This window comes from Rhea pennata, chromosome Z (assembly GCF_028389875.1).
Source record: "Rhea pennata isolate bPtePen1 chromosome Z, bPtePen1.pri, whole genome shotgun sequence".
NCBI classification, from domain to species: domain Eukaryota; kingdom Metazoa; phylum Chordata; class Aves; order Rheiformes; family Rheidae; genus Rhea; species Rhea pennata.
Window position 1 is genome coordinate 26,451,285 of NC_084702.1, and position 13,223 is coordinate 26,464,507.

A 13,223-nucleotide genomic window follows, 5' to 3' on the forward strand; every position below is an offset into this window, starting at 1 on the left:
TTACTTCTATTTGCATTTCCACAGGGTTTAACATAACATTAACAGGGTTTCACTTTAATCAATTGCTGATAAATATCATCAGTTTAAGTGTTAGGGGCAAAAAACACTCGTTTTTCCTTACAGTCATGGTATGCTATAAAATTCTATATATAGAATTTAGCTATATATTCTGGGGTATCAATAAAATAACCTAGCTATAAACCTTGCAGTTCCAGGAACAAGCAAGAGGATAATTGTGTTCTTCCTGTGATGATGAAAAAAAATTCATCCTGGTGGCTTGGCTAAACAAAAATCTTGTAACTGCAGCACGCTTGTGAACACATTCATTCAGGGCAAACATGACCTAGATTTTCAAGAAGTATTCCGCAGATCGCCAAAGCAGTGAAGTGCAGGGGAGTCAGCTGCTTTGGGTAAGTATCTTAAATTCAACTTGGTTTAGTCATGCTGCTAACGTTAGTCCAACCACTCTCAAACTGCTGAAAGATTAACAGTCCTTGTGTTTTTCCAGCCTGGGGGGAAAAAATACAGTTTTCCTCAAGGAAATGTGCTAACTAGCAGACTTCAACTCCCCACCACACGCAACTCGATGCCTTAAAAAACGCAGCAGCTAGGCAGCACCAAACCCCCCCCGCCCCCACTTCCCTAGGAAGCCTCGCGGAATGACCACGCCCGCCGGCGACCCCCCCCCCCCGCCCCGCCCCAACCGACTCCCGCCCCGCCCCAACGAACCGCCGCACGCGGCTGCGCGCCTGCGCCACAGGTGGGGGCGGGGGAGCCGCGGCGGGGCGCGCCTGCGCTTGCGCGGGGCGGCGCTACCCGCGGCGGGCGGTGGCGCCGCAGTTGGTGTGGCGCGGCCGGGCCGCTGCGGGGGGGCCGCGGCGGCAGTAGCGGCGGGGCAGGATGGTGTTCGAGTCGCTGGTCGTGGACGTCCTGAACCGGTTCCTCGGCGACTACGTGGTGAACCTGGACAGCTCCCAGCTCAAGCTGGGCATCTGGGGAGGTAACGAGCGGCGCGGGGCCCGGCCGTGCGGGGGAGCCGCCTCCCCGCCCTTCCCCCCCCGCCCCAGCGGCGCCGCGGGCGCGCGGCCTCCCTGCCGCCCACTCAGGGGCGGTGGTGGCCCCGGCGCTGGGGAGCGCGGCGGGGCGCGGCGCCGGGCTTGGCGCTGGGCTGGGCGCCTGGCCGCGCTGCCGCCGCCCCACCTGTCCCGCGCGCAGAAATAGCCGGGCGGGCAGCTGCTGCGGCGCTGCCCGCGCGGCGGCGAGATGCCCCGCGGGGGGGGGGCGGGGGTCCGCGGCGCCCCGCGGCGGCGGTTGGGGCGGGGCCGCGGCGGCGCGCGGTGCGCTTGCGGCGGCGGCGGCTGCGGGAGGTAGAATAAAGCACCGTCACTCGCAGTGTCCGTCGGAGTTTTATTTTTCCCCGCTCTGGTTTTCTTGTTTTGCCCCAAAACTTAAGTGGGTGAGGAAGCCTGGGGATACGGAGTCGCGCGAAGTGCCTAGAGTGCTCACAGAAAGTTTCCTGCAGACTGCCCAGAGACCTTGACACCGCCCCAGGCGCAGAACCCAGAGCCCGGTTAGGCTTGAAGTGAATGTGAAACTGAGCTGTCTTTATTGACGTTCCTTTACCCAGAAGTAAGAAACCAGATAGTAAGAAACCGCTTTAGGTTTTGATAGCATTTCCGTGTCAGTGTTGTGCTAATGGAAGTGAACAGCGTCACCTGCAAGCAACAGTGAAGTGCAAAAGGGTCATTTCCTTTTGGTGTTGTGATATATAAGTTCTTACGTGTCATCTTTTACATGGAAGATTAGTGAATAGAAACAGACTTCAGGAAGAGTGTGTTAGATGTTTCCAAATGCTATCACCAACTCCTTTCCTTATGTGAGGTGAGCAGTAGTGTGTAAAAATAAATTCGTGTCCAAGTTCTGAAGGGAGGAAGGTATTCTGGTTAAATGTGCTGTTTTGTGATTCATTCAGTAATTATATATGAGAAAATGGCAATTAAAATCTTTCCTTCTAGTATTTCTGGGAAAGGTAAGCTAGCATAAAGTAATGAAGACGCTTAAAATTAGCAGATGTGTGTATAGTGACTGCTTCTACAGAGAGTTAATTGTATTTTCCAGGTGTCTGTAGCATTAGCAAAAGCAGACAGACAGCTGAAGTCTTTTTGCTTGTGTGTTCTTAAGTCTGTAGGAGTGAAGCTAGCATTCTTAAGCTATTCCCTACCTAGAATTACTTTCTTAGGTATTCATATCTTGAATTAGATTCTGGAAGCTTCTCTTGGATTTTTTTTTTTTTTTTTTTTTTTTTTGCATCTTGGACGTTTTTGGTTTGTTCTTCTGTTTTCTGAGATAATGTCTTTGATTTTATCTCTGTCATAATCTTCCATCAGATAATCAAGATATTTGTGGGATCTTTACAGAGTTTGATCTCTGTGCAGAAATTAAAACTGCAATGACACATGTAACTGCTAGAGAGAAAATATTTGTCATTTATCCATAACATTAGCTAATTTAGCATATTTATTGGGGATTATTTACATCTTAATTGAAAGAACTGAGTTATTCTGTCTTTTGGCAAAAAAAAGTCAAACAAGTTGTTTCATTTGTGAACTTAGTGGTTCCAGAGTCATCACTTAAAATTTCTTTATGTTCAGGGAATACAAGCAAAAAATATAAAACAGAACATTCTGTAAAAGTTTTGGACAACCATTATGTACTTCAAAAAGTTAAAGGCTTATATTTTTTCCTGCTCTGCAAAATCTCATTTTATATTACTCTTAGCAGTTTATGATTGTATGAGGCAATTTGTAACAGGATAAGAGTAAGTAAGCAAGAGTTCCCTTGCTTTTTTAACTAAACAGATACCAATAATTTTTACTTCGGAGTTTTTGATATTCAGCTGTTATGCTTTATATGCTTTATGTTATACATATGTGGAGCTTAACTTCAGGATTTTCTATCATTTTCCCTTTAAATGGTTTTTATATTTCAGAGGCTTCAGAACATCTTTTCTTTATATGAAACTCCTTTTTCCTCGGTAGAATGTCTTTGCTCTGGAATGAAATTAGTTTTTCTATTTACAGTTTATATACTTGCATAGCACAGAAACTGGTGTATGAAGCTATCTCTTGTTCTGAAGTTCCCAAAACTACAATGCAATATAGTTGGAGCATCGCGTGTAGAGGGGTAATTTTTGATGGTCCACTGCATCATGCTTTTCCTTGCACATGCAACTTAAACTGTGTTTAATGGTGTGTATGTCTGCAATATTTATTTCTTTCCAAAGATTTTGGAGGTCCTATAACATACATTCATCAAACGGAAGGGTTACTACTATCTATGGAGGCCTTCATTGGTTAGTAAATCCCTACTGTTGCAGAGTGTCTGATGTCTTACTGTGTTAATTTTTTGGCATCCTAATTTACTGTTGTGGAACTGCATTCATTCAATCCATCCATTAATCTGTCTGCCTGTCTGTCTCATTTAGTTTTAGAGAAGTGGTGTAATTCTTTGGCCTAATATTTTGTGTAAAGTTAATGCATTTCAGGCTTGTGTACGTGTGATGATTTCAAATATTTAAGCGGTGGTGAACAGCAAAGTTGTTCTTGCCATAACAAATGGCCAGGGCTTTCTGAATGCCTTAGAGTACTGCGCAAGTGCTATATATTCATATCTTGAATTTTAGAAGGTATGTATTTTTTTACCTGAGTGAATAGACACCTATGGGAGAGGTTTTTTGAGATGTTGTACTGAACAAATTATATCCAACTTGTGGAATTTTATTGTTAGCCTGTTCAGGTTAACTCTGATTACACATTCACAATCCACAGTCATTTCAGTTCTGCGTGATGAGAGAATTCAGTATGTCATAGCAGAGCTATTCAAATTCAGTCTGTGTTGTGAAGTTATGTAACACTACTGCTAACAAAATGCATGCACAGGGTACCATTACTTTAGTGATGTTGTAAAACATGGGGTTTTTTGTTCACAGGAAACCTCGGATTGAAGGGTAGAATCACAAACTGTCTCAATATTAAAGAAATACAGGGAACTCTGGAAGCAGTCTTGGTGAACTGCAAGAAAGAACTGACCTAAAATCTTTAGGCAATACAGAAAGTAGAAAGTAGGTCAGACTGTAAATATGAAAATGTAATTTGAACATGCAAGGCCAACATTGAAAAGGCCAAGGGAACAAAATCGTGTTCGTTAAGAACTTCATTAGTGTGAGAACAAATAAAAAAGTTAATTTGTTAAGTAGCTGTGAAGGAAGGCTATTGGATGGATGATGCTGAGAAGGCCAGTGTTTCAAACCTCTTGTTCTGATCTTCACTTAAACAGCCACTTTCGGTGGGCTGCATTAATGAATGGATATGAACTTAGAAAAAGTAGATTAGATGAGTGTTTAGGTAAGTTAAGATATTTTCAAATGTTCTAGATCTAATACAGTTTTGTTTGAAGCAGTCTGAGATGTTGACAATTATCTTTGAGGAAACAGTGGAGCATACAGCTTAGGTTTTGAGAAACTATAAAAGAGCAAACAGTTGTTTCATGGAAGTCCATGAGGCTATTATTTTCTTTTGGCTGAGTTTAAATAACTTTTCAGTGTCTTTGACCTTCTGAACTGCATTTTAAGATACCGAATTCTTGTGGAGTTGGCACACACCGACTTATTACATAATGTCTCAAGCATATTTCAACAAAACTTGTTATTAGGGCAGCCATGCTGTTTTGGACTATATGCTGTTTGGCAGGTATTTGACACAAGACTCTGGGCACCCAAACACTTCTTACCTACTTTTTCCGGCTGCATCTATTGTTCTAATAAAAGACTACTTCCTTTACATACTTTGTCTGTTGGAAGATAGCTATTGTAGGCCATTCACACTGTCTTTAAAAATACCTATGAATAACAGTTGATCGTGATTTTTCACAGAAAATTGTGATTTTTCTATTAAGATTAATCTGATGGACCCCTGTCATGAATAAGAGAATGCCCTTTGAATCTGAAAACCTGTTTCTTGTTCCCTAAGTATCTTGTGATGTGTTTGCAAAGCCACGGAAGGTGGGAAGAAAGCAAGACAGTGTTGAAAATGTTTTTCAAAACACAGAGCAAGTACTCTTTACTGTGCTGACTGTTCTAAGGAAGATGCAGTCCAGATTGCTGCTTTGAATTCATTATCGAAAAGCAGGGCCTCTGTGATCCAGCCACCCTCTCGCCTCTCATCAGTGTTCTGCCATCTCTTATGCAAAAGCCTCCAAAATACGAATGTTTGCATGTCTTAGGCAATTTGGAGAAATATTGTACTACTTGGTGCTTCGTTGCTGCTGGTGGTGTTTGATTTTAAGCAATGAAGTATATACAGCTGCAGCAAACATAAGGCAATTGTGAAGTGTCTTAAAGAGCACAGTGCTTTGTCTCTTTCGGTATTAACTAGACCATTCCCATGAAATAGGAAGTTCAGTGGTTGCTTAAACTTAAATGAATAGCAGATACATATATCTAAATACAACTGTGCAGTCGTGGATGTGGTGGTTCTTCTTATTGTATATAAAGCACCTTGTGCTGTGTGGATTGCTATTGTGACAGTGAATTGTCAAGAATATTTTTCCAACTTCCCCCCTTTTTAGAGTGGCTGCCAAAATGTTACTCAGTCTTCTAAGTAGTTGTGTTTAGTAACGAATGCCTTTATAGATGGCAAATATGAGCACCTGCTCACTGAATATATAAATACAGTATGTGCCGGCACACCTTAATTTAGTCCAGATAGTTCACAAGGAAGATACCAGGCACAAACTCTAGTCCTGGGTAGTTACTGAAACAAGTGATTCTTCACATCTTGTGGAGAGCTATTGTAGAGGCTGTAGTGACATTGTTTTCATCTTATCAATGAAAACTGAATTGGTAATAAACAGATTATATTTAAGGCAAAATTAAGGGAGTTGAGCGTCTGATTGGATATTAATGGGAGTTCTACAGCATTTTGTGAAACTTTCACTCAAGTCCTAATTTACTTTGATGTGATTTTTGACACTAGGGGCCAGAGGATCTAGAAGGAGATGTTAGGGAAAGAAACAAATGCCTAAGCCTCAGCAGTGACTTGATACTACTTTTGTGTAGGTAGCTGGAATGTTCTATGTTTAGGGTATAGCAGATACAAGCATTCTCTTATATATTAGTAAAGTCATTTGAAATGACTGAGTGATATCTAGTAGTTTCTGCTGCTTTTTGTGAGCTATCTTACAACAGATGTCAATAGGTGATGTAGTTGGCAAGCACTCAGTTCCTGGAAAACTTTTAATTTGTGTCCAGAAAGTGTGTTTGAATAGGAATAATTAGCAGTGAAAGCACAGGCAGAAAATGACTGGCAAGGCAGCAGTTTGTAGAAGGTGATTAAACAGAATCGCAAGCTGAACTCAAGTCTGTAATGTAATACTGTAGCTAAAAAGCAACAATTATACTAAAACACACGAGAAAGTGTTCAGTACTGGCCAGGTATCAGCTGAGGTGTTTTCAGTTTCCGCTGCCTAGCGTCTTTTCTTTCATACCATTTTTCCACACCTGCTTTCTCCCTCCCTTTATTTACAAGGATAACAGAGATGTGATAAATCCTTCGGTTAAATCACCAGAATTTCTGTGTGGATTAATTTCTCTCCTTCCTCCCAATCCCGTCCACCTTAACTTTTTTTGACATCCATAACAGAATTTCGTTTGGGCATCTTATGGAACTATTTAGTTCATCATATGTATCTTATTTCTTATGTGTCTGTGAGCTGTATCTTTGGTGGTAAATGTTTGGTAATACACTCAAATTCTAACAGTTATTTTGAATATATAAAATTAAAACTTTTAACATACTTATTCCAGAATTTTGACAAATGTTTGATTCTGTTACATTAATTAGAATATCTAGATGTTAGTAAAGCTAAGAAATTGCTTCATTTGTAGCCTAAGTAAATCTTAGATGGTACTATAGATATTTTTAAACATTCTGCCTTTTATTACTGTTTTGGCTGTAAGCCTACATAGTTAAAGCTAGATATATACACAACTGTGACTACTTACATATACAGTTTTCAGACTGGCTTATTTGGACAGGTTTTTTACTTGTCAAACAAAGTTTTCTCCAGAAGTATTTCTGTCTTCAAAACAAACAACCCCTGCCCCAAATACCCAAAGCATCCCGCCCCCCCCAAAAAAACCCCCAAACCCTAGATATATTTTGAAATTTTTGCAGTTAAAATCCATTTGCAGTGCTCCAAGATAGGAAAGTTTTGTAGCCATATTATAGTCTGCAACAGATTTTGTTCCGTTATTTCTTTGCATGTGTTTGCAAGGGCAAGTTAATGTTCGTAATGGAGCACTTACGGTATAGTGCAGTTCCACTTCTAGTTTTGTGGCAAGCGAAACAGCCAAGTGTGATAGAGACCAACTTTCTGCAATGAAAGAGAACACTGACATATCAAATTAGCAATGCTAATTGGGCGCCAGCTGAGATGTGGCAACCTCTAAATAGTTAGGTTTAATTGCAAGAACGTTTAGTTCCGGTCTCCTTGCTTGCTCTATCAACTGTAGAAAAAACAAGGGATATGTCAGTGTCCAAATACTGTGCTTCAGTAGCCTTCTGTATGCCTTAATGGTCAATTCAATGTGGTCTTAACTTTAAGTTAGGCAGAGTTTGGGAAGTAGTAAGTCAACTGTGGTTACTCACTGTTGTAAGTACATAGTGAATATGTTTCAGTAAATTTACAGTAAAAGTGGAAGCAATTGCAGTTTATTTAAAAACATTTGATATAAATTAATAAAAACCTTTAAACATATGAATCATAAAACTACAAATATAGGAAAAGGATGAAAAATGTTGAAGAATTATTTTTGTGATCCCCTTGCCTTCCCTATTGCAGCTCTTTACATAGAATTGTCAAAACCATCATGGTTGAAACAGTGTTGCTCTGTACTCGCACAATGTGCGTAGGTAAAATAAGATATACTTCTCCATCACAAAGTATTTTTTGCAAGTACTTGGGGTAACAATCATTGTGTACTTTGCAGTACCTTACTTTTAGAAGCATTAGGGCTGTCAAATTATTAGGCTTCAATTACTGTGTCTCAACTGAAATAAATATCCTGAATAAATGCAGGGTAATTTTGCTTAGTGCACAGTGGAAGCCAAAGAAACTAGACCAGTTAAATTACCCAATGTGTTATGTAGGCTTAGAGTATGCCTGTGAATATTTACCGTTGCTCAACTGAGCTGCAAAAATTTAAGCTTTGGTAATTTGATTACAAACCTGAACCCTTACTCTGTATACCATTAGAATTACTTACCATGCATATAATTAGTTATGTCTTTTCAGAAAAGGTGGAGGCATATGCTTATTTTTTTTCACCTCCCTCATGTATTGAAACTTCCTGTATTGAGTGTTAAAGCTATATTTGCAGGGTCAGCATTGTAAGGGAATAAATTTTGAGTGGAATGGATGCCAACAGTGAATAAATACTTGTCACCTTTGCATTGCCTATGAAGACTGTGGTGATTAGACTGCTGCTGGGAATGCTTTCTTTGGCTTTTCCTTTTCTAATATTCCTGTCAATCTGTGTGTTTTGTAAAGTTTAAAAGCAGAACCACTAGCTCTCAAAACCAGACCTCCTCTGCAAGTAGTATTTCTCTTGAGGAGAGACTGATAGCAGCACCTGGCAGAGGTATAGTATGCTACTTCAAGCTATTTATAAATTGTTGTGATGAATACATTAAATTGTTCAAAATCTTACAGTACTTTGAGTACCCTGAGTTAGGTGGTTTTTTTGCCTGAACAATTTTTCAACACCAATTCAGTAACTTAAGCCAACTCTTCTAAGGAATGCATTTTTCTGAGATTAGAATCTTACTCCTCGGATTTGGTGGTACTTTTAACAGTAGTCCAGTACTGTTGTCAGTCTGAAACTGCAATAATATGTCTTCCTGTTGGAGTTTGTGTCTTCCCGTAGGTCTGCTCATTTATAACTTAAGTCCTTAAAAGGAGCAAACTATTTGGTCAATCAAATGTTCATTTACAGTCTCAAGTCACATACCTTTCCAGGCATGAATCTATTTCTGGTGGTCCGAATCTCATTTATACGCCTGTTCAGCTGTATCAGATATGTGTTCCATGTGTGTGTGTTAACAGTATACAAGTGATTTGATGGTAATTGTTGCAGGTGTTTGATCCTTTTTATAGAATTTGTGGAAGCAATTGCTTTAGCCTGTGTGCATGTTTTTAATAATGAGTGCCTATTTCCTTCTAATGTCAAGTCTATAATGTAGAAAATATTATAAAAACAGATCTTGAAAATAAAACTTTTCTGTGCATACAGGATGCTGAATTCATTGTTGTCTTGAGATATTTAAGAGATTTACTGTAATGCTTCCCGTGAACTTTTTGTAAGCTTGTAAACATGTGCTAAGGCAAAGGCAAGTGTATGTTTACTGGACTAGTTGTTCTAGGAAAAGGTCAAGATTCAGGCTTATCAGATCATGAGATCTGAGATGTTTGAAATAATAGGATTTAACATTCATCCAGTTCACTGCTGGTCAGCAATTTAATCACCTCCATAGGATTCCATTTAGGACTCGATTTCAGTTTTTAGCATCTCACTGGCCTAAAGATAAACAGGACATTCAATATAAATATGTAGCATGCTTAATTGAACTAATTCTGATAATTTTAAGGTAGTATATTGTACAGCTGGCATGAAAACAGAAGGAACTAATGATGAAATGTGGTTATTTTTAATGCCCTTTTTTTTCAGAAATAGCCCATTATTGCTCTAACTGATGCTAGTAGTAGGAGTATGTAACAATTTTCTTACAGTGTCAGATTGACCGTTTCTGAGACAACTGGTTTACAGCAACTTTACCATAACTTGCAAATGTAAGATTTTCTTTAGGGCTAAATAGTTGCTGAAAATGTATGTATGTAAATGTAGTTTGACTTATAGTCTTTCTACGAGCATAGAAAGCAGAGAGTCTGCTTCTTTTTCCCCAACTATTAATTTTAGATGGCAGCTTATAAAATGTGGCAATCATTTCCAGACTTCTTATTGTATAGAATCTCAGGTTTTTTCCCCTGTCAAGCAAGTTCCGTGAGAAAGTCTCAAAGGCAGATTGTTGTGTAGCATATATGATCATTGTAGTTCTAATTATCCTTCAGTTCTAATTATCCTTCATGGCTATTTCATGTAATGTGTGGACACCTTTCATCCCAAAGACTTAGAGAACCACAAGTCAAAGACCATGGATTCAGACTTAGATGTTTAACAGGCACCACTGCTGACATACTGAGTTTTAATTTTACCTGTTGGCTTCTTGACTTTCAGGAGCTGTTGCACTGAAGAATCTTGAAATAAAAGAAAATGCACTGGTAAGTGAATAAAAATAGATACAGCACTGTTGTAAAACTGGTTCTTGGACAACATGTTGGGTTGTACTTGCTCTTTTCTGTTCCTATTTTAGAATACACAACCTTTAAAATAAAATCTTGCTATTTTTTTCTGCTCTAGAAACAGCGAGTTGGAAAGAGTCACTAAGGTTTTAATTCTTTATAAACAAGCATAATTACAGTTGTATTTGGATTGTCTAATGAATTTGAGATTATAGATGAAGGTGTATACTGGCTTCCCTTAGCATGTTTTGCAAAAGGAAAAAGCTCTTAGTAATTACTAGAGGAATATGTTTAGGAATAATACTAGAACACTTTTTTTCCCCCCCTCTATAGATTATGAAGGTAGACACTTGATGTTGGCAAGTGTCTTAACTTAGCCGTGCTCAACTATCTAAATCAATAATCAAAATTTGTTCCATTATATTCATTTTTTTCCCCACTCCTTATTTGGAAAAATTCACAAGTGACTGAATTGAGATTAAATGTTCTAAAATACTTTCTTTCAGAGTCAGCTGGATGTGCCATTTAAAGTTAAAGCGGGACATATTGGTAAGTCATAATACATGCTTTAGTAGTGCAAGAATTAATAAACACCCTTCTTTTCCTTACTAGTTTCCTTAGAAAAATTACTTGCTTAGGATGCCTAATTTTCTTGATTTGCATGCTTTGTATCTTCTGAAGTTTGTTTCATCTGAAACAACTGTAATTATTTGAAAATACTTCTTTTCCTAGAGCTAAGATGGAAAAGTTAAAATATATGGGAGGGCTGATCTAATTGCTTCAGTACTAACAAGACAAGAACCCGTTATAGCAAAGATTAACAGCTGAGCGATACTGTTCTATCACTTAGCAAGATTCCACAAGTGATGTTGACTCCCTCTTCATCATTCATCCTTCTTTCTCTTTTTTTGCACATATGGAAAGCTTTTACAGTACAAATTGACTCTTAGGCAAAAATAAAATATTAAAGCACAAAGGTAAATCTAAGTATATCTTGTTTCCCTGAAACCTATTCTGAAAGCATATACTTTTTTGGCTGTCATATGTTTATTAAAACTAGCATTTGTATGAGAAATGAGGGACATTGATACCTCAGGATCCATCTCCCCCTGTGCTCAAAGACACTTACATGTTATTGTGACTCTCCTCTGCAGAAAAAGAAGAATTTTATATTTTAAAAATTCTGAGTTAGGCAGCATTTACCTGACTCTGTGTATGACCTGCTCATGCTTTTCTTTTTTTATGAGGGTATTACAATGGATGTGGAAGGGGGGAGAGGCGGTTAGGAAGCAAGAATGTAATTCAAGGTAATAAGGAGAGAAACTGTGGACTTACTAGTTCTGTTCTTGAGAAAAATTGGCCTGATGTTTCTTTGTGTGCTATTTAAAACAAACAAAAAACCCAAAGGTCTGATATAATAATTCAATCTAGACTTCTGTTAATTTCAACTATCTTTCTAATCTTGCATCTTTTTTTCAGTATAGCTCAACCTTTTTCTTTTGCATTTGTAGGTCAACTTAACCTACAGATTCCATGGCAAAACCTTTATACTCAACCAGTTGAGGCAGTTCTCGATGGAGTTTATTTGCTTATCGTGCCAACAGCCAGTAAGTTAATACAGAGGGGCGGAAAAAGTGACTATAGAAAGGTGGGATTTCAGAAGTCTCTGTAGTTGGTTAATAACTGTTTTCATTGGCTTTATTCTTAGGAGATATTCTCACCAAGTCTGACTAGGTAATAGGAGTGTTTTCTGGTAGTTTATATATAGTCTTTAATTTTTGTTTGTTCTATATATATTGATAAAATGCGAAAAGAATTACTTTAGATTAAAAAGGGGAAATAGCATATGCCAAAGACACGTGTAAGATTTTTTTATCTTTTTTACTTCCCTGTATTTAGGCATAAAATATGATGCAGAAAAAGAAGCCAGACAGCTCTTGGAAGCAAGGCAAAGAGAACTGCAAAGGATAGAGGAAGCAAAACAGAAGATAGCTGACCAAGGTAAGAGTGTGAAAAGCTAATAGAAGTGGCCCTGTTTCTTTCTTTTTCTTTTTTTTTTTTTTTAATATGACTGAGTATTTCACTTAAATCAGATTCATGTTTCTCTCTTGATATTTTAAATTGTTAGTTACAGATTCTAACTCCTTGTGGAAAGTTTGTAACCTTGCAAAAGTATCTTGATTAATAGTTGTGGTAGGTAGCTGTTAAATAGGGAATATTTTTTTGCTTAATGTTGTTGACCTTTGGAAATTGGATGCTGTGTTGCATAGAATTTTGATTTGTTCACATTGAGTCATATATATTTGTATATATCCTTTCTTGCAGAAGGGACGTCTTGTAAAGGTTTGAAAGATGACATCATCTGATGTAAACAAGCAGATAAATAATATTCCAAGAGCTTTAAGTTGTATTTTGCCTAATTTTTTTCAAATTTGTTTTTTAAAATATTTTCATTTTTAAAATAAATAGTGTCATTTTAAAAATACTTTAATGGATATAAAATACTATTTTTTTTCCCTTCAACTTAGACAAAGTGAAAGAAGAGAAACAAGACAGTTTTGTTGAAAAATTAGTCACTCAGGTCATCAAAAATCTTCAGGTGAAAATTTCCAATATCCATGTACGCTATGAAGATGATGTAAGTACTTTTGTGTATTTTAACATAGAGTTGGGTACTATAACATTAAACTAGGACCTGGGCTATTTTCTCTCCTCCTCTTGCTTTCCACATTGAGAGAATCCTACTAACATTTTGAAAGATAACTTAAAAATGAAAACAGATAAAAAAATGCTTTACCAGAGCATAA

At 38.2% G+C, this 13,223-nt stretch overlaps 1 protein-coding gene across 1 annotated transcript in view; it reads left to right on the forward strand.

Moving 5' to 3' along the window:
* The first annotated feature begins 873 nt into the window (after positions 1-873).
* The window catches only part of VPS13A (vacuolar protein sorting 13 homolog A), a 118,719-nt gene continuing 106,369 nt past the window's right edge, over positions 874-13,223 (forward strand). The window contains exons 1-6 of the mRNA XM_062599239.1: positions 874-1,000; positions 10,352-10,395; positions 10,923-10,965; positions 11,928-12,023; positions 12,316-12,417; positions 12,945-13,054. Coding sequence (XP_062455223.1) covers positions 901-1,000; positions 10,352-10,395; positions 10,923-10,965; positions 11,928-12,023; positions 12,316-12,417; positions 12,945-13,054 — 495 coding nt within the window. The 5' untranslated portion in view covers positions 874-900. The remainder of the gene's footprint in view (positions 1,001-10,351; positions 10,396-10,922; positions 10,966-11,927; positions 12,024-12,315; positions 12,418-12,944; positions 13,055-13,223) is intronic.